Source organism: Neoarius graeffei, chromosome 1, assembly GCF_027579695.1.
Source record: "Neoarius graeffei isolate fNeoGra1 chromosome 1, fNeoGra1.pri, whole genome shotgun sequence".
NCBI classification, from domain to species: Eukaryota; Metazoa; Chordata; class Actinopteri; order Siluriformes; family Ariidae; genus Neoarius; species Neoarius graeffei.
In genome coordinates this window covers 72,468,160-72,489,669 of record NC_083569.1, presented here as the reverse complement: position 1 = coordinate 72,489,669, position 21,510 = coordinate 72,468,160, and the positions used below count along the sequence as shown (strand labels likewise).

At 44.9% G+C, this 21,510-nt stretch overlaps 2 protein-coding genes across 2 annotated transcripts in view; one reads left to right on the top strand and one right to left on the bottom strand.

Moving 5' to 3' along the window:
• The window catches only part of LOC132887080 (cornifelin-like), a 36,860-nt gene that overhangs the window by 950 nt on the left and 14,400 nt on the right, over positions 1–21,510 (bottom strand). The window contains exons 2-3 of the mRNA XM_060922471.1: positions 21,221–21,325; positions 19,779–19,924 (exon numbers count right to left, since the gene is read on the bottom strand). Of these exons, the coding sequence (XP_060778454.1) occupies positions 19,779–19,924; positions 21,221–21,323 (249 nt within the window). The 5' untranslated portion in view covers positions 21,324–21,325. The remainder of the gene's footprint in view (positions 1–19,778; positions 19,925–21,220; positions 21,326–21,510) is intronic.
• LOC132887014 (uncharacterized) lies at positions 9,076–10,167 on the top strand. Its single transcript, XM_060922350.1, has one exon. The coding sequence runs from the start codon at positions 9,107–9,109 to the stop codon at positions 10,019–10,021; it is 915 nt and encodes a 304-aa protein (XP_060778333.1). The 5' UTR covers positions 9,076–9,106; the 3' UTR covers positions 10,022–10,167.

The following is a 21,510-nucleotide window of genomic DNA, read 5'->3' as shown; positions in this document are numbered from 1 at the left end:
ATTCCCAATGATAGCACCTTTTTATCCTGCAAATTTAATAATAGCCATCATCAGATAATAAAAAAGTAACAATATCAGTTAAATGAACCTTACATTACCCAACAAATCCTTCAATCAAACACATCACATAATATTCCAAGAGTTCTTAATAAAGTTGTCAGTTGTAGATGGTGCAGTCACAGCCAATGTCTTGCTTTCTTTTATAAAAATTAACATGAAACACACTATGTGACCAAAAGTTTGTGGGCACATGACCATCACACCCATATGTGTATCTTTCCCAGACTACTGAGACAAACTTGGAAGCCCACAAATTTTAGAATGTCTTTGTATACTGCTGCATTACAATTTCTCTTCACTTGAAGTAAGGGCCAAAACCTGTTACAGCATAACCATGCCCCATGCACAAAGCGAGATCCATACAGACATGGCTTGCCAAGATTGGAGCAGAAGAACTCAAGTGTCCTGCACAGATCCCTGACCTTAACCCCACCGAACACCTCTCTCATCTCATCTCATTATCTGTAGCCACTTTATCCTGTTCTACAGGGTCGCAGGCAAGCTGGAGCCTATCCCAGCTGACTACGGGCGAAAGGCGGGGTACACCCTGGACAAGTCGCCAGGTCATCACAGGACTGACACATAGACACAGACAACCATTCACACTCACACCTATGGTCAATTTAGAGTCACCAGTTAACCTAACCTGCATGTCTTTGGACTGTGGGGGAAACTGGAGCACCCGGAGGAAACCCACGTGGACACGGGGAGAACATGCAAACTCCGCACAGAAAGGCCCTCGCCGGCCACGGGGCTCGAACCCGGACCTTCTTGCTGTGAGGCGACAGCGCTAACCACTACACCACCATGCCGCCCCCACCTGTTAGGGTTTTGCTGGGATTCGAACCTGGTTCGTTGGTGTGATAATCCAGCAAACCCCCACTAGGCCACCAGGGGGATGACTCAAATGCAGAGGCGTGAGGCGGAAGTAGAAAAAGAATCAAAAGGTTTATTTAAACTATATACACTATATACAGGGCAAAACAAAAGACAAAAAAAAACCAAAGAGTATAATCCAAAAGAAAAGCAAAGTGCAAAAATTCAAAAGCTAAGAAGATCAAAAAACACAGTACAAAGGAAACTGGAGATAAACATAACAGCACAAAGACTCCGTGACAAGAGGACTGAACTCAGGGGTATAAATAGACAAACTAATTAAGGACACAGGTGAAGATAATTAGGCAATTAACACAAACACAAGACACAGGAACAGTGGCGGCCTCTAGAGGCCAAAATAAACACGACATGAAAAGGAAATAACAGCGGCCTCTAGAGGCCAAAACAGTCCTAGTCCTAACAGGACCCCCCCCTCTAGGAGCGTCTCCTGACGTTCCCAGGGCGATCCGGATGGGCCGAATGGAAGTCCCGACATAGTTCTTTATCAAGGACATCCCGAGCAGGAACCCAGCAGCGCTCCTCAGGACCATAGCCCTCCCAGTCCACCAGATATTGCAACCCGCCGCGGACCCGGCGGGAGTCAAGCAGGCGATTCACAGTGAACACAGTCTGCCCCTGGAAGATGCGGGGGGGTGGGGGGTTCCTAGGGGCAGGGGCATACGTAGACGTCAGTACGGGCCGTAACAGGGAAACATGGAAAGTGGGGTTGATCCTCAGAGTCCGGGGCAACTGGAGCCGGTAGGAGACAGGGTTCACCCTGCGCACCACCTTGAAGGGGCCAATGTAGCGAGGAGCAAGCTTGCGGTTCTCCACCCGCAGTGGAAGGTCCTTAGTGGACAGCCAAACACGCTGCCCAGGGCGGAAAGCGTGTGCAGGTCTTCTATGGCGGTTGGCCTGAGTCTGGTTGGTTCTGGAGGTCTGTATGAGGGTCTTCCTGACCTTGCTCCAGGTCTTGCGACACCGTCTCACATATTGGTTGACCGAGGGCACCCCCGCGTCCTCCTCCTGGTCCGGGAACAGAGGTGGCTGGAACCCGAATTGGCACTGGAATGGCGACAGCTTGGTGGCCGATGACTGCAGGGTGTTGTGGGCGTACTCCGCCCATGGCAGCCAGGTGCTCCACGATGTCGGGTTATCCATAGCCAGGCCTCGCAGGGTGGTTTCCAGGTCCTGGTTGAGCCTCTCCGTCTGACCATTGGACTGTGGGTGAAACCCAGAGGAGAGGCTGGCAGTGGCTCCGATGACCTTGCAGAACCCGTGCCACACTCGGGAGGAGAACTGGGGCCCTCGGTCTGAGACGATGTCCTGTGGAAGACCAAAGACTCGGAAGACATGATTAAACAAAAGTTTCGCAGTTTCAAGAGCAGAGGGGAGTTTGCACAGTGGTATGAAGCGGCAGGCCTTGGAGAATCTGTCAACTAAGACCAAAATGACCGTGTTACCTTGTGACTCAGGGAGACCCGTGATAAAGTCGACTGCCACGTGGGACCAGGGACGCCGGGGAATGGTCAGAGGATGCAGGAGACCCTGGGGATGCTGTCGTGGGTTCTTGGTTCTGGTGCAAACCTCACAGGACAGGACAAATGACCTTACTTCCTTCTCCATGTTAGGCCACCAGAAGCGTCTTTTCAGGAAGTCCAGGGTCCTCCGAGCTCCCGGGTGGGCGGTGAGAGGGGAAGAGTGACCCCACTGGAGAACCTTGGCCCGGGCTTGATGTGGGACGTACAAGAGGCCTGGTGGCCCCGTCCCAGGACCGGGGTCCTGGCGTTGGGCTCGTCGGACAGCCTCCTCAATACCCCAGCGGACAGGGGCCACAATCCGGGACACAGGGATAATAGGCCCGACTTCATTCTCCCTGTTAGTGGCAGAGAACAGTCTGGACAGTGCGTCAGGTTTGGTGTTCTTGGAGCCGGGGCGGTATGAGAGGGTGAAGTCAAACCGACTGAAAAACAGGGCCCACCTAGCCTGTCGAGGGTTCAGTCTCTTGGCTTGCTGGAGGTACTCCAGGTTCTTGTGGTCAGTCCAAACCAGGAATGGATGTTGTGCTCCCTCCAGCCAGTGCCTCCACTCCTCAAGGGCCAGTTTGACCGCTAGCAGTTCTCGATCCCCCACATCGTACCGGGACTCAGCAGGACTCAGGCGGTGGGAGAAGTAAGCGCAGGGGTGCAGCTTTCCTTCCGAACGTTGAGAGAGCACCGCGCCGACACCACTGTCTGAGGCGTCCACCTCCACGATGAATGGTTGGGAGGTGTCCGGGAGAACCAGAATGGGTGCCGTGCAGAAGCGGTCCTTGAGGTCTTTGAATGCCTTTTCTGCCTGAGGAGACCAGCCATAAGATCCACCTGTCCCTTTGGTGAGGTCTGACATGGGTGCTGCCACAGAACTGAAGTTCCTGATGAACTTGCGGTAGAAGTTAGCGAATCCTAAGAACCGCTGAACCTCCTTAACGGACTTGGGAGTAGGCCAATCCCGGACGGCCAGGGTCTTGGCAGGGTCCATTTGGAGTTGGCCTGTCCGTACAATAAATCCCAGAAAGGAGACCTCGGGAACATGAAATTCGCATTTCTGGGCCTTGGCGAACAGATTGTTCTGTAGCAGCCTCTGGAGAACCTGGCGGACATGGTGGCGGTGCTCCTGCACGGTCTTGGAAAAGATAAGGATGTCGTCGAGGTAGACAAAAACGTATAGGTTAATCATGTCCCTTAAGACGTCGTTGATTAGGGCCTGAAAAACAGCTGGTGCGTTGGTGAGTCCGAAGGGCATCACCTGGTATTCGTAGTGCCCAGACGGGGTGTTAAAGGCAGTCTTCCACTCGTCTCCCTGTCGGATACGGATGAGGTGGTATGCGTTCCGTAGGTCCAACTTGGTGAAGACGGTGGCGCCTTGGAGCAGGTCGAAAGCTGTGGACATCAGCGGAAGGGGATATCGGTTGCGCACAGTGATCTTATTCAGGCCCCTGTAATCAATACATGGTCGGAGCCCCCCATCCTTCTTGCCGACAAAGAAGAAGCCGGCTCCAGCAGGTGAAGTGGAGGGTCGAATAAACCCAGAGACCAGGGCATCTTTGAGGTATTCCTCCATGGCCTTGCGTTCTGGCTGAGAGAGTGAAAACAGTCTGCCACGAGGAGGGGTAGTCCCAGGGAGCAAGTCGATGGCACAGTCGTAGGCCCGGTGCGGAGGAAGAACGGCGGCCCTGCTCTTGCTGAATACCTCCTTGAGATCCCAGTACTCTGTGGGAACTTGAGATAACTCGGTGAGATCAGGGGGCTCGGCAGGAGACACAGGAGAGCTAGAGAGCAGACAAGAGGCATGGCATGCAGGGCCCCATTCCACAACCTGGCTTGTTACCCAGTCTATGCGAGGGTTGTGGCGAGTAAGCCAAGGAAGGCCTAGAATAACTGGGAACTCAGGTGAAGGAATCAGGTGCAGGGATATTTCTTCCTTGTGACCTTGAGACTGGAGGAAAACTGGAGAAGTAACTTGGGTGACTCTTCCATCACCTAACGCTTGGCCATCGAGGGCAGACACAGACAGTGGGACTTCAAGAGGTGCAGTCGGAATATTGATGCTTTGGGCGAAGTGAATATCCATAAAGTTCCCAGCCGCCCCTGAGTCTATCAAAGCTTGACAAGAGTGGACAGACTCACCCCAGGAGATGGAGACCGGGATGTAGATTCCTTGGCCAGGGAGTCCGGGAGAGAGGGTAGGCCCCGTCACAACCCTCCCTCGGCTGGACGGGGCGGTCCTTTTCCCAAGAGTTCGGGACATGATGCTCGGAAGTGACCAGGCTTGCCACAGTAGATGCAGCACTTGTCCCTCCTTCTGCGCTCCCTCTCAGATGCGGAGAGGCGAGTACGACCCACTTGCATGGGTTCTGGACAGTCACTGAAGGAGGTAGACGGTCTCCAGGTAGAGGTAGGGAGGCTGGGGGGGCTCAAGGCTTGGTGGCGTTCTCTCATCCTGTTGTCCAGACGAATAGCATGTGAGATGAGGGTTTCGAGGTCACTTGGGCATCCAATAGAGGCCAGACCGTCCTTGATGGGGTCAGACAGACCATGGTGGAAGGCTGACACCAGGGCAGTCTCGTTCCATCCACTTACTGCTGCGAGTGTTCGGAACGAGATGGCGTAATCTGCGACGCTTCCTCCTTGCCGGATGGACATGAGCTTTCGGGCTGCGTCGGTACTGATGTCTGCCTGATCGAAGACCCGAAGCATCTCTTCAGAAAACAGCTGGAAATCAAAGCACTCAGGTCCCTGTCTTTGCCAGATAGCAGTAGCCCAGGCTCGCGCCTTACCAGCTAATAAGGTGATCACAAAGGCAATCTTGCGGCGATCCGTAGTGTAGGTGGTAGGCTGAAGCTCAAAGGTGAGTTGACACTGGGTAAGGAACTCTCGGCACTCACTGTGCTTGCCGTCATACCTCTGTGGTGCAGGAAGGCTGGGTTCGCGAGGTGAAGAAGGCAGCATTGCAGGAGGCACTGGAGCAGGAGTGGGAGCTGGATCAGGAGCAGGAACTGGATCAGGAGCAGGAGATGCAGGCAGAGATGTCAGCTGTGCCAGGGTTTTCCCAATTTGCTGAAGCAGTTCCTCGTGGCGAGCGAGGGCCTCACGTTGGCTGGTGAGCGTACGTCCATGAGCGTCCATGGTCGCTCCGAAGCGTGTCAAAGCTGCCATAATTCCCTGAAGGTTGGCCGGGTAGACAGTTGAAGCAGCCTCTGCTGAGTCGGTCATGACGGAGTCTTTCTGTTAGGGTTTTGCTGGGATTCGAACCTGGTTCGTTGGTGTGATAATCCAGCAAACCCCCACTAGGCCACCAGGGGGATGACTCAAATGCAGAGGCGTGAGGCGGAAGTAGAAAAAGAATCAAAAGGTTTATTTAAACTATATACACTATATACAGGGCAAAACAAAAGACAAAAAAAAACCAAAGAGTATAATCCAAAAGAAAAGCAAAGTGCAAAAATTCAAAAGCTAAGAAGATCAAAAAACACAGTACAAAGGAAACTGGAGATAAACATAACAGCACAAAGACTCCGTGACAAGAGGACTGAACTCAGGGGTATAAATAGACAAACTAATTAAGGACACAGGTGAAGATAATTAGGCAATTAACACAAACACAAGACACAGGAACAGTGGCGGCCTCTAGAGGCCAAAATAAACACGACATGAAAAGGAAATAACAGCGGCCTCTAGAGGCCAAAACAGTCCTAGTCCTAACACCACCGAACACCTTTAGGATAAATTAAAATGCCAACTGCACCCCACCTCCTTGCCTGATATCAGTGCCCAATCTCACTAATACTCTTGTAGCTGAATGAACACATGCCACACAGCCATGCTCCAAAAATCTAGTGAAAGCCTTCCTAGAAGAATAAAGGTTACCTTAATAGCAAAGGGGGACTGAATCTGGAATAAGATGTTCAAAAAGCACACACGGGTGTGATGATGATGAGGTGTCCACAAACTTTTGCCCATATAGTGTATAACATTAGAGAATAATGAACCAAGATAGGTAGCTGTTAATTGTTCATTTTAAAGACATATTTCGAGCTAACTGTTTACAATGCTAACACTGGACATTTGGTACACTGCCATTAACATGCAACTTACATGATATTAAACTCCCATTGCTGTATATTCAGTTCATTTTTATGTTCACAAAAAGTTGCTAAATAGCTCAGATGGCACAGCAGCATTAGTTATAGTATTGCTGTATGCTGGCAGAAACCCAATGTTATTTGGCAGCATCACCAACTTTCAGGATTCCAAAGTAAATGCTCAGTGTTTGATTGCCTGACTTTACCAAGCTTTTCTATTACTGCACTGTTTCTGTGGTGTTGACTTCACTTGTGTATTCTGGACTTTGCCTTTTGATCTGCCTTTGATAGCCTGTTTGTGCCTCGCCTGACTTTTTGCTACACTTTGACACTGAGCTTGATTTACGATTTGGATCTGTTCGCCAGTTTGCTGAATAAACACTCTCACGCATTTATATCCATCTGTCCCCTGCATTCCTGACAGTAGCCTTATATTACTAAAATGAAAGTCAATTTTTAATATTCTCAAGGCCCTATTACTAATTACTGACATTCTTGAGTTGTTCACTTAAAACATGAAACCAACTGTGGTCACAAGCAGGTGCATCCTGTACTGCAAAAATAATTCATCAGGAACAATGACACATAACCACAGGTACAGAGAATGTCTCTAAAATAACAGACTATTACTGCTATGCCAGCTCTATCTGCTAGACCACACCTACTCCCACCTGGACAAACTGGTAAGCACTGTGAGGATAACATGCTTTGACTTCTTGAGTGATTTTAGCACCATCAAGCCAGTGCATCTAGGTGAGAAGCTGATGGTGATGCATGTGGAGGCCTCTCTCATGTCCTAGATTGCCAATTACCTGATTGGCAGGCCACAGTATATCAGGGGCGTCACTAGACCCAAGACCATACTGGGGCACAAAAGGGGCACAGGAAATGTATGCGAGCGCGCGAAGCGCGCAAGCTAAAAATTTTGCACTATATTTATATTTATATTTATATTTTTTATATAATATATATTACATTTTATGTAATATATATTATATTTTATGTAATATATATTTATATATTGATATTTATATTTAGAAACGGCCTGCTTAAAACTAGTCACTAGAGCTGTAAAACTCAAAATGATTACGAGGACACTGAATCCAGGTCAATCATTTAATAATAACAGTATGAATATTTGCAACATTTGTGATAATAGCAATGTAATACTTATACTGTTGGTAATATTGTAAAAGAACATATTAACATACAATACAACACCGCCGAGTTTTTAAACTCAACCAAGAGTACTTAATGGCCAACAGTATTCACACTTGATACCTTTTAAATCACCAAACATATCTTTGTAAGCACACGCATTTTCAGCATTGAACATCTCTAAACACAATCCAAAAGCCTCTAAAAGCACCACTCTGTGTGTGTGTGTGTGTGTGTGTGTGTGTGTGTGTGTGTGTGTGTTACAAAAATGACAGTGGAATTACTGTCTACTAACCTGTAAACAGTTGAAAAACACGGAGAGATGGTTTCCCCTGCTCTGAATTTCATTGCATCTGAGGGCTGCTGGAGTCTGCGGTCCCCATAGCAACCAAGATGTTACTCATGTCACGCGCACACTTTTTTCACATTGCTTAGTGTGCGCGAGGCCAGCCAAAACTACCAATGTAAAAGCATTGTAGATGGTCTTCTTCGCGCATCGGTTAGCCTACCCCACGTTATGAATTAATTAAATTGCAGCTATTCCCAAGTTTAAAATTCAGAGCGTTTCGTCACTGGATTTTTTTTACTGGGGCACTACAGATCTATACTGGGGCACGTGCCCCAGTAAAATACCCCTGGCGACGCCGATGCAGTATATACAACCCCAATTCCAAAAAAGTTGGGACAAAGTACAAATTGTAAATAAAAACAGAATGCAATGATGTGGAAGTTTCAAAATTCCATATTTATTCAGAATAGAACATAGATGACATATCAAATGTTTAAACTGAGAAAATGTATCATTTAAAGAGAAAAATTAGGTGATTTTAAATTTCATGACAACAAAACATCTCAAAAAAGTTGGGACAAGGCCATGTTTCCCACTGTGAGACATCCCCTTTTCTCTTTACAACAGTCTGTAAACGTCTGGGGACTGAGGAGACAAGTTGCTCAAGTTTAGGGATAGGAATGTTAACCCATTCTTGTCTAATGTAGGATTCTAGTTGCTCAATTGTCTTAGGTCTTTTTTGTCGTATCTTCCGTTTTATGATGCGGCAAATGTTTTCGCGCCGTTTCGCGAGTTGTTCGCGCCGAATCTTTTTTCCCGCGAGTGCCGGCGTTAATTACTAATCCTTTTTTTAACTTTTTTTCTATAAATAAATTTCCAGTATTGTCTTCATTATTATACTGTCGCTTTCATTTTTGTACTTTTCACTTTCGCTTTCCTTTTTCCGGTTTTTTTTTTCCGGTTTTTTCTCTTTCTTTTTTCGGAAGAACCCCGAGACCGGAAGCTTTCTTTTTTTCTTTTTTTCTCCTCCACAAGCGGAGGCCATCTGATCTGCTTTAATATCAACAGATCTTCATTTAAGGTACGTGAATCTTTTCATCATGGCACACCTTCAGCCTGTTCAGTGTGCTGAGTGCAGGATGTTTAGTCATTCTTCCTCCGTCACTAGCGATAGCTCTATTAGCTTTACTTGTGATAAGTGCAGATTAGTTAGCTCTCTGACGGAGAAGATTTCAGTGCTAGAAGCGCGTGTCCAGGCTTTAGAGCAGGTTAGTGAGCGTCAGAACAGTGTAGTTTCTGTTAGGGAAAGTCTGGACGCCCTAGGTGGAGTTAGCAATCCCCCAACTCCGGCATTAGAGCCCTTACAGCGGGGCGAATGGGTGACGGCTCGGCGGCATAAGCGTAGAGCCAAAGCTACCGCTGAGGCTCGCCCACGGGAGCACCACTCCTCTCCGCGTCACGTGTCGAACAGGTTTGCTCTCCTTAGTGATGCACCCACTGAGAAACCTGAAAGAGCTCTGGTTATAGGGGACTCTATCATACGGCACGTGAAATTAGCTCAGCCTTTAGGGGCACCAGCAGCTTTAGTCAAGTGTATACCGGGAGCCAGGGCGCCGGACATAGCAGGTAATCTTAGGGTCCTAGGCAAGCATAGGTTCTCAAAGATAGTTATCCATGCAGGAGCTAATGATATACGCCTTCGTCAGTCTGAGGTTACTAAGAGTAACTTTGTAGAGGTGTTTAAATTAGCGAAGGCGATGTCCGATGCTGTAGTATGCTCTGGCCCCATCCCAATGCGGCGTGGCGATGTAGCTTACAGCAGGTTATGGTCGCTGAACTGCTGGCTGTCCAGGTGGTGCTCTGAAAACAGTGTGGGCTTTATAGATAACTGGGCTAATTTTGAGGGCACTGCTGGCCTGTTAGGGCGGGACGGTATCCATCCCACTCGGGAAGGTGCTGCTCTCATTTCCTGCAGCATAGGTCATAGTCTCAGAACAGGCCTAGTTAATTTCTGACAATCCAGAGCCAAGGCCAGGGAGCAGACGAACAGGCTAAACCGACTGTCTGCTAGCTGCACAGAGTCGTCACTCAGGGCCCACTACATCGAGACTGTGTCTGTTCCCCGAGCTCAACAAAAAGGTAGAAATTTTCAGAGAGTTTGTTCCAGTAACCTAATCAATATAAAATTAGATCAGACTGACTGTACAGCTGCTGCCAGCACCTTTGATCTAAAGGTGGGGCTATTAAATATTAGATCTCTTACATCTAAAGCGCTAATGGTTAATGAACTCATTACTGATCAGGAGTTTAATGTACTGTGTTTAACAGAAACATGGATTAAGCCAAATGAATATATAGCATTAAATGAAGCGAGTCCTCCTGGATACAGTTATATACACCAGCCTCGTCTAACTGGCAGAGGAGGAGGCATCGCGGTTATTTATAACGATTATCTAGGTGTAACACACAAACCTGGTTATAAATTTAATACATTTGAAGTTCTTCATACTCATATAATGTATGTAGTCTCAAAAAATAAGTCTACCCAGTTATCTCCATTGCTTATTATTTACAGGCCCCCGGGGCCATATTCTGAGTTTCTTTCTGAATTTGCAGATTTTATCTCAGATTTGGTTATTTCCTTAGACAAAGCTTTAGTTGTCGGAGATTTTAATATTCACTTTGATAACCCAGAAGACCCTTTAAAAACAGCGTTTGTGTCCATCTTAGATTCAGTCGGGATTAAGCAGAATGTCATAGGACCGACCCATAATGGTGGTCACACCCTTGATCTAATACTAACATTCAGATTAAACGTAGACAATATAGTCATACTTCCACAGTCTGAAGTTATCTCAGATCATTGTCTCATCTCATTCAAAATATGTCTGAGTAATAATATATGCACCTCACCACGCTACTGTATTAAACGTACTTTCACGTCAACTACTGCACAGAGCTTTATAAATGATCTCCCAGAGCTGTCAACTTTGATTGGGTCACTGTCAGCCCCTGCAGAACTCGATCAGGCAACTGAATGCTTAGAGTCAACATTCCGCCATACTTTAGATAATGTAGCTCCTCTAAAAAGGAAAATGGTCAGAGACAAAAAATTAGCACCCTGGTATAATGATGACACTCGCACATTAAAACAGACCACTCGAAAATTGGAACGTAAATGGCGTCAAACAAAATTGGTAGTGTTCAAATTGGCGTGGAAGGAGAGCTTCCTGAAGTATAAAAAAGCTCTTAGTGCTGCGAGATCAACATATCTCTCCTCCCTAATAGAAGATAACAAAAATAATCCTAGATTCCTATTTAATACTGTAGCAAAATTAACCAGGAATAAGTCCACTATCAACACATGCACACCTGCAGTATGTAGTAGCAACGACTTCATGAATTTTTTTAATGACAAAATTGAGAATATCCGACAAAAAATTCAAACTACTAATTTAAGGTTAGACAATGAAAGCGACCTTGTAGTTAACAATATAACTGTATCAGATCATCAGTTAGAATGTTTTACTCCCCTAAAAGAAACTGAATTACTCTCATTAATCTCTACATCAAAAGCCTCAACTTGCGTACTAGATCCCTTACCGACACATCTATTCAAACAGATAATGCCTGGAGTAATTGAACCGCTTCTAAAAATAATAAATTCTTCTCTTATGATTGGCTATGTACCCAAATCCTTTAAACTAGCAGTTATCAAACCCCTGATTAAAAAACCTGACCTTGATCCCTGTCAGCTGTCCAATTATCGGCCAATATCAAACCTCCCCTTTATCTCCAAGATCCTTGAAAAAGCTGTGGCACAGCAGTTATGCTCATATTTACATAGGAATAACATCCATGAAATGTATCAGTCAGGATTTAGACCTCATCATAGCACAGAGACAGCACTGGTTAAAGTAGTAAACGACCTACTGTTGGCGTCTGATCAGGGCTGTGTCTCGCTACTTGTGTTGCTTGACCTTAGTGCAGCATTTGATACCATTGATCATTCCATTCTTCTGGATAGACTAGAAAATGTTGTGGGAGTTAAGGGAATGGCCCTCTCCTGGCTCAGGTCTTATCTAACTGATCGTTATCAGTATGTCGATATAAATGGTGATATTTCTAGACGTACCGAGGTAAAGTTTGGTGTTCCACAAGGTTCTGTCTTGGGTCCACTGCTTTTTTCTCTATATATGTTACCTTTGGGCGATATTATTCGTAAACATTGTATTAGTTTCCACTGTTATGCTGATGACACACAGTTGTATGTCTCTGCAAAACCTGATGAGAGACACCAGCTTAATAAAATTGAGGAATGTGTTAAGGACATTAGACACTGGATGCTTATAAATTTCCTTCTGCTTAACTCTGACAAGACTGAAGTACTTGTGCTAGGACCACATAAAGCTAGAAGTAAGTTTTCTGATTACACAGTAACTCTGGATGGCCTTTCTGTTTCTTCACGTGCAGCAGTAAAAGACCTCGGAGTGATTATTGACCCCAGTCTTTCATTCGAAACTCACATTGATAACATCACCCGGATAGCTTTCTTTCATCTCAGAAATATTGCAAAGATAAGAAATTTAATGTCATTGCATGATGCAGAAAAACTAGTCCATGCTTTCGTTACCTCCAGGTTGGATTATTGTAATGCCTTACTGTCTGGATGTTCCAATAAGTGCATAAACAAGCTCCAGTTAGTTCAAAATGCCGCAGCAAGAGTCCTTACTAGAACTAGAAAATATGACCACATCACGCCTGTCTTATCCACACTGCATTGGCTCCCAATCAAATTTCGTATTGATTATAAAATACTACTATTGACCTTTAAAGCACTAAATGGTCTCGCACCACAGTACCTGAGTGAACTTCTGCTCCTCTATGACCCGCCACGCCTACTTAGATCAAAAGGTGCAGGCTATCTGCTGGTACCTCGTATAGTGAAGGCTACATCAGGGGGCAGAGCCTTTTCTTACAAAGCCCCACTGTTATGGAACAGCCTTCCAAGTAATGTTCGGGAATCAGACACAGTCTCAGCATTTAAGTCTAGGCTGAAAACATATCTGTTTAGTCAAGCCTTTTGTTAATGGTGTTTATGAGGTAAAGGAGTAGATCTGGAGGGTCCTCAGACATAGAGTGTTTTGGTAAACTGGGATGTATGGATGCTGTCAGTCCCCACTCGCTTGCTCACTCGAGTTTGTTGACGGTGCAGTGGCTGGCTGCTTTATGTCCCGGGGCCCCTCATGCCTGTGTTACCTTCTGGCTCTCTCCTTTTAGTTATGCTGTCATAGTTAGTTGCCGGAGTCCCTGCTTGTACTCGGTGCAATATGTATACTGTTCCTACTTATTCAGGTGACATTGGGCATACCTAACCACCTGTGTTTTCTTTCTCTTCCCCCCCCCCCAAATCTGTCCCTCTGAGTTACATGGAGTCAACAGGAAATCTTTTGGTGGAGACGGTGGGGACCTCGACTGGCTATCGTAGCCTGCAGGGAATCGGCCGTCAGACGTTCTGTCGCATGTCCCAGACCCGGTGAAATGTAACTGAATTGTCTTGGCCAGGCCTAAGGGTCCCATCTGCATCTCATCATTGCTGAGGAGTGTGCTCCCATCACCCAATCAAGCATCCAGCCAGAGCAGGTCATGATATATTTTTTACCATATTAACATGCCATTGTGCGTCATGCCTGATGTAAAGACTCTCGTCTCTGCGAGCCTACCACACAGATTTAATACTTGTCATTTTTAGGGCATACCTAACAACGTGTTTTCTTTCTCTCCCCCCCCATCTGTCCCTCTGAGTTACATGTTGATCCTGGGATTGAGATGCTGGCCTCTTCTGCCCCTCGGACCTGCTTGATCCATCCTGGTGCCCTGTGTCTGGTCGGAGTTTTATCGCCCCACTCCTGTGAAGGACGGCCCCATGAGGACAGTTGAGGGTTATACCTGTTAAAACTGTTAATATTATAGTCAGGCTGTCTGTTGTTGCCCAAATGAGGATGGGTTCCCTTTTGAGTCTGGTTCCTCTCGAGGTTTCTTCCTCATGTCGTCTGAGGGAGTTTTTCCTTGCCACCGTCGCCACAGGCTTGCTCATTGGGGATAGATTAGGGATAAAATTAGCTCATGTTTTAAGTCGTTCAAATTCTGTAAAGCTGCTTTGCGACAATGTTTATTGTTAAAAGCGCTGTACAAATAAACTTGATTTGATTTGATTTGAAATGTTTTCTATGGGTGAAAGATCTGGACTGCAGGCTGGCCAGTTCAGTACCCGGACCCTTCTTCTACGCAGCCATGATGCTGTAATTGATGCAGTATGTGGTTTGGCATTGTCATGTTGGAAAATGCAAGGTCTTCCCTGAAAGAGACGTCATCTGGATGGAAGCATATGTTGCTCTAGAACTTGGATATACCTTTCAGCATTGATGGTGTCTTTCCAGATGTGTAAGTTGCCGATGCCACACGCACTAATGCAACCCCATACCATCAGGGATGCAGGCTTCTGAACTGAGCGCTGATAACAACTTGGGTCGTCCTTCTCCTCTTTAGTCCGAATGACACGGCGTCCCTGATTTCCATAAAGAACTTCAAATTTTGATTCGTCTGACCACAGAACGATTTTCCACTTTGCCACAGTCCATTTTAAATGAGCCTTGGCCCAGAGAAGACGTCTGCGCTTCTGGATCATGTTTAGATACGGCTTCTTCTTTAGCTGGCAACAGCGGATGGCACGGTGAATTGTGTTCACAGATAATGTTCCCTGGAAATATTCCTGAGCCCATTTTGTGATTTCCAATACAGAAGCATGCCTGTATGTGATGCAGTGCCGTCTAAGGGCCCGAAGATCACGGGCACCCAGTATGGTTTTCGGCCTTGACCCTTACCCACAGAGATTCTTCCAGATTCTCTGAATCTTTTGATGATATTATCCACTGTAGATGATGATATGTTCAAACTCTTTGCAATTTTACACTGTCGAACTCCTTTCTGATATTGCTCCACTATTTGTCGGCGCAGAATTAGGGAGATTGGCGATCCTCTTCCCATCTTTACTTCTGAGAGCTGCTGCCACTCCAAGATGTTCTTTTTATACCCAGTCATGTTAATGACCTATTGCCAATTGACCTAATGAGTTGCAATTTGGTCCTCCAGCTGTTCCTTTTTTGTACCTTTAACTTTTCCAGCCTCTTATTGCCCCGTCCCAACTTTTTTGAGATGTGCTGCTGTCATGAAATTTCAAATGAGCCAATATTTGGCATGAAATTTTAAAATGTCTCACTTTCGACATTTGATATGTTGTCTATGTTCTATTGTGAATACAATATCAGTTTTTGAGATTTGTAAATTATTGCATTCTGTTTTTATTTACAATTTGTACTTTGTCCCAACTTTTTTGTAATCGGTGTTGTACACTTACGACACTGTGTGTCAGGTAAGGTGGTTAGCAATACTGGGGCACCACAGGGAACTGTTCGAGCCAAATTTGGTTAAAATTTGCTTTGGTTTAGACTTTTACTTTGTTTGAGATTTGCTGGCCTTCAGCCTGTAACTTTTATTTTGACATAGCCTTAGGTCACCTGTCAAGTTAAAGATGGCGTCTTCCACATGGTGCTCAGTCTCAATTAGACAATGGAAGATGCCGTAGTTGAATAGTTTTTTACTGCTTTAACTCTAAACCTTGAACTACACTTAAATAGAATTTAGAATACTTGGATTTCACCCTTTTTTGGAACTTATATTGAAGCTTGAAATTTATACTTTGGATTAATCCTCTCCCTGTGGATTACAAAAAATTTGGATTTACTCCACTGTGTACCACCTGCTTGCCTGCCTGCCACCTACCTCTTTCTATCTGCTTGCCTGCTTGCTACCTGCTTGCCTGACCGTGTGCCCTCTCCCTACTCGCCTGCCTCTTCTACCATCTATGAACACAGGTATGAGCAACAGCCGGGCACAGTGTTTTAAGATAAGCGCGTAATGACTGTACAGCATCTACACTTGAATTTAGTTTGGCCCTAACAGGGGACAGTCCTCTCTCCCTTCCTGTTCACTCATTACATGATGGACTTCAACTATCAGACAGAATCCTGCCATCTTCAGAAGTACTCTGATGACTCTGCTGTAGTTGGATGTGTAGGGATGGATTGCCATGCCGTAGGCATAGTAACCATCTTCCCCCTTTCACTGTACAGCATTGAACACACCAATCCCTGTACTCGATGCCATGTTCTATCTCCGCCCATTCTTCTGATTCCCTGTAATGGTATTGGATACAGAGATGATACCGGATACCAAATACAGTGACGTCATGACTGTGCTTTAAACCCACTGTGGAATCGAAATTCTTTCTCTCTGGCGGTGGGTTTCCAAGCGTGAAAGAGAGACGTCGTTGCATCTGTGCTACAGGAAAACAAAGGACAAAGAACGAGCTATTGATACCAGACCTTTAGCCAAAGTTCAATGTATTTGATCTTCGCATAGTTGTAATAATAACTGAACCGGTTAGTTACTGCAGCCCACGCAGTATTTCAAAGAGAAAAAGCAACCGGATCCCTTTTCCCTTTCTCAACATCGACAAACTACAAACAAGATTCCTTCCAGATCATCAGACAACCGACGGGACACTGAAGATCTTCAGCTGACAAACTGTAAAAGTGAAAGGAACAGAACTGTTTTCTCCCTGGACCTGCGCTCTGCGCTGTCTTCGGATAACAGACAGCGCACTTTTAGTTGCCAAGCAAGAGCGATCTCAAGTAAGGCTGGCATCTGGGCAATTGTTAGTCTTAGTTGTGGCTAGTTAATGTGAGGAGTGTTGTTTATTTGAATTCATTCATAGTTTAAATGTACGTATTTTGATTCACATGAAAGTCGGTCTTAGACCGCGTGTTGTTTGATTTGCTTTGTTTACTATCTGTATTTAGTTAGATCGTGCATGTGTTCTCTCTCTCTTTCTCTCTCTCGCTCTCTCTCTCACTCTCTTTTTAACTCCCTCTGTCACACTACACTCCTCAACATTGGGATTTCAGGAGTAGCTAAGGGTTGAGTAGAAGTTGGGTTTAAGGCCTAGCCAAGACTAGTTTTAAACTACAGATCCTTTGTCTCCCTCTCTCCTTGTTGCCTATCCCCCTTTAGGCGAGGCCTAGCACAAAGCTCGCGCATTCCATTCACATGCTCACACTCACACACACACACACACATACACACACATGCACACACTCTCACACAGACACATAAACACATGATTTCCCTCTCACAGTTTAACATCCACTTGCCTCTACACTGTAAACTTGCATATAGCTTATTACTTCTGATCGCCATTAGTGCCTTAGTTATCATCATATTCATTACTGATTCTTATTTGTATACATTGTATCACCATTTATATTGAATTATTCCTTGGCTGCTATTGTTGCTATATCTGATCAGTATTAGTTTGCTAATTCATGTCAGCTATTTCAATAAATGGTATCTTTGGAATAAACTGTGTCCTGTCTATTGCTACAACATTCACTGAGTGCCATCCTCTGCCAAACAAGTATTCTAATTGCCTTCGCCCATTTGGTTGTTATATGAATGTTATAGATCTAGAGTAAACGTATTACATTAGAGCTACAATACTCACTAAACTATAGCAACATCACCACTAAGTTATTCTTTTGATTTTAATAGTTTAGCTATAAAATATCAGACACTTGAATTAGTGATTAATGAATTTATGAGACTGATCCCTTTTTTACATGAGACTGATTTGATAAGCCTGCTTTGATTTGATAAGCACCTACCGACGTATCAGTAAGGATGACGAGGCTGAGTATAGGGCGGTGGTGGAAAACTTTGTTACATGGTGTGAGTGGAACCATCCGCAGCTCAATGTGACAAAGACTAAAGAACTGGTGGTGGCCATGAGAAGGAACAAGGCACCAGTGACCCACGTTTCCATCCATGGGGTCAAAGTGGACATTGTAGAGGACTACAAGTACCTAGGGGTACATATTGACAATAGACTGGACTTGACTAAAAATACAGAGGCCATATACAAGAAGGGCCAAAGCCATCTCTACTTTCTGAGGAGACTGAGGTTCTTTAACATCTGCAGGATTATGATGAGGATGTTTTGTGAGTCTGTGGTGGCCAGTGCTCTCCTCTATGTTGTCATTTGCTGGAGTAGCAGACTGAGGGCAGCAGACGCCAACAGACTCAATAAACTGATCCGCAAGGCTGGTAACACTGTGGGACTGGAGCTGGACTCTCTGGAGACAGTGTTTGAGAGGAGGATGCTGGCTAAACTGCATATTGTCCTGGATAATATCTCCCACCCAATTCATAGCATGCTAGCCAATCAAAGGAATACTTTCAGTGAAAGACTCATTCCCTCAAAATGCACCACAGAGTGCCACAGGAGGTCATTCCTGCCCATGGCCATGAAACTTTTCAAGCTCTCCCTCAGAGGCTCAGGTACTCAGTAACCAATTGATTCAATACTGCACTTGTGTAATAATTCCATTGTACTACATCCATCCACACTGTATCTACATTCAATAATTACACGGTATAACTATTGGATACCTCAATGTGCAATACTAGTGTAATAACTTGTACGTACCATAGCCATTATTTACTACTTATGTGCAATAATTTTAACAATAACTGTGCAATAACTTTCTTCAGTCCATCTGCACAGCTATTATTCCTTCCATACGGCTATTTATGTGCAATAATATATGGTACACATTTTACATAATTTTACACATTTTATATATTTATACATGTTTTACCGGCAGCACGGTAGTGTAGTGGTTAGCACTGTCACCTCACAGCAAGAAGGTTCTGGGCTCGAACCCAGCGGCCAACGAGGGCCTTTCTGTGTGGAGTTTGCATGTTCTCCCCGTGTATGCGTGGGTTTCCTCCCACAGTCCAAAGATATGCAGGTTAGGTTAATTGGTGGCTCTAATTTGACCATGAGTGTGAATGGTTGTTTGTGTCTCTACGTGTGTGTCAGCCCTGCGATGAGCTGGTGACTTAGTTAGTTTTTTTTTTTCTTTTTTATCAGACATCTAATTTATGGGTTTGTTTACCTGACATGTTTCGACGTACAACTTCCGTCTTCCTCAGAGTGTCACCGGATGTTAATTGGTGACGCATCTTTTATCAGCTGCTGTTTCTGAAGGCCATAGAGGCCATAGAGATCCGTAAGCGAAGCCCGAGGACCATCAACCGGGATGAGGGAGCATACATGCTCTCCCATACCTGGAGTGACATCTTACAGGGGACGAACAGACAGTATAAGGCGTGACCGACCTGTCAAACCAGACAGGAAGGCCACGCCTTCAGAAACAGCAGCTGATAAAAGATGCGTCACCAATTAACATCCGGTGACACTCTGAGGAAGACGGAAGTTGTACGTCGAAACATGTCAGGTAAACAAACCCATAAATTAGATGTCTGATAAAAAAGAAAAAAAAAAAAAACTAACTATATTTAATATAAGACATAATGAACGTAATCGAAAGAGCTGGTGACTTGTCCAGGGTGTACCCTGCCTTTCGCCAATGGTCAGCTGGAATAGGCTCCAGCTTGCCCCGCGACCCCGCACGGGATAGCGGTTACAGACCAAAAAATATATGTTTTACTTATTTTATACTTTTGCACATCTGTTTAATTTTGTAATTTCTTTTCTTTACTTGAGTGTGAGCAAATGCAGATGTACTCAATTTCCCCTCAGGATTAATAAAGTATTTCTGATTCTCATTCTGATTTGTGTTTGTGTCTTACATGAATGCTGTAGCGTTCTCTCATCTTGCTGCGAAGGCAGCAGGAGACAGCCAGACAGCAGTCCAGAAGGGGCATGCAGAAACACCAGCCGAACTGAGAAGCAGTCTGACACTGCATACATGGGAAACACCACAGACCACAGCAACCTGTAACACACAGATCCACAGTGTCAATTCCCTGACAAGTCCACTGTGTCTTGAGTTGCAACTTTGCCATTGCAACCAGTAGCATTCTCATGCCAGAAGAATGTATGTGAAGGACATGGAAGGTAGACCTAGAAGAGAGATTGTGTACAAAGTTTGCGAAGCGTCACTGGTTCTTACTTTGAAAACTGGCTGAGTAAGAAATTTGTAAAAAACCATAGCTATAAGGTTAAACAGTTGAATGATACTTACTGCTACCAAGTGGCACAATAGAAATTTGTTCAAACTAGAGTTTGAATCCCACAGGTATCTGTGCCTAAGACTCAAAGGGAGCAAAATGAACAAAAATCTCAGAGGAAGGACGTGTTGGCCTTCAGCCTCTCTGGTTCATAGCTGTTGTATGATAGAGGAAGACACACACTCTCATATACAGTAGGACTTGGGTTTGTTTCAGCAAGTAAGCTTAGATACTGATGTAAAAAACTCTGTGTCCATGAAACCTTGATGCTTTTTTGGGTACAACCTAATGTCCATCCCAACTCCAGGGAGAACAATTCTTGAACCAATATGATAATTGTCTGAATGTGACCTGACCAAATCTAGTAGTGGATACTGCCTTGGAGATTCATTACGCACAGTACATCTCAGCTGGGCCTCCAACTACAACATCAACAGGTGGCTCAGAAGGTGAATTGTTTATTCTATGTGTGTTGAGAGCTTCAATAAAGCTTTTGAGCTATTTGTTAGTTGAATGGTGATCAGACCATGAGAGGCCTGGCTAGAGAGGTTCTCCTTTCTGTCCTTTTTGCTTAATTTTAGGGTTGAGTCTCTTGCAAAAGAAGATAAAGTTAACCCTGCTTACTTTCAGTTAGACTGTACAATGAGAGATCTCATCTCATCTCATTATCTCTAGCCGCTTTATCCTTCTACAGGGTCGCAGGCAAGCTGGAGCCTATCCCAGCTGACTACGGGCGAAAGGCGGGGTACACCCTGGACAAGTCGCCAGGTCATCACAGGGCTACAATGAGAGATATAAAGGCTAAATCTTATTTCTATCTGAAATAAAAAGGCAGAAACAAAAAACAGGAACTGCAATCAACTGGGGTTTTTTTGGGGGGGGGGAATCTTTCAGCACACTAGCAGATAAAATAAGAAAATTAAAAAACAAAAACGGTAACTCTACATCCCTGTGAATTTATGATGTGCATAAAAAGATTAAAAATGGAGAAGTAGATATGCTCATCGTAAAGTGCAAAAGTCTTGCATATAGGCATGACTTTATAGAAAAAAATGACTTACAAGTGCTCATATCAGAGCAGCAGTCACAGATGCCTGTGGTCCATGTGCCAGAAGAGTGTGCTGTGTGCGACACCACTGTGGTAATCTGTTGTTGGACTGCCATACCTCAAAAGACAAAACAGTGAAAGAATAAAATCATACAGTTTTGACGAACAGAATAAGTTTTTTATGTGTTATTTACTACAGCAGGACACGCTTTTGGACTTTGTCTTTTAAGGTATATTGAAGTCTAGCTTGCAACCGAGATCAAGTTTGGTACACAGCTCTTTTACTTTGACTTTTTGAATTCT

Excerpts from the sequence above, each read along its gene's own strand:
- LOC132887014 (XM_060922350.1), top strand. The coding sequence starts at position 9,107 with ATGGCACACCTTCAGCCTGTTCAGTGTGCTGAGTGCAGGATGTTTAGT.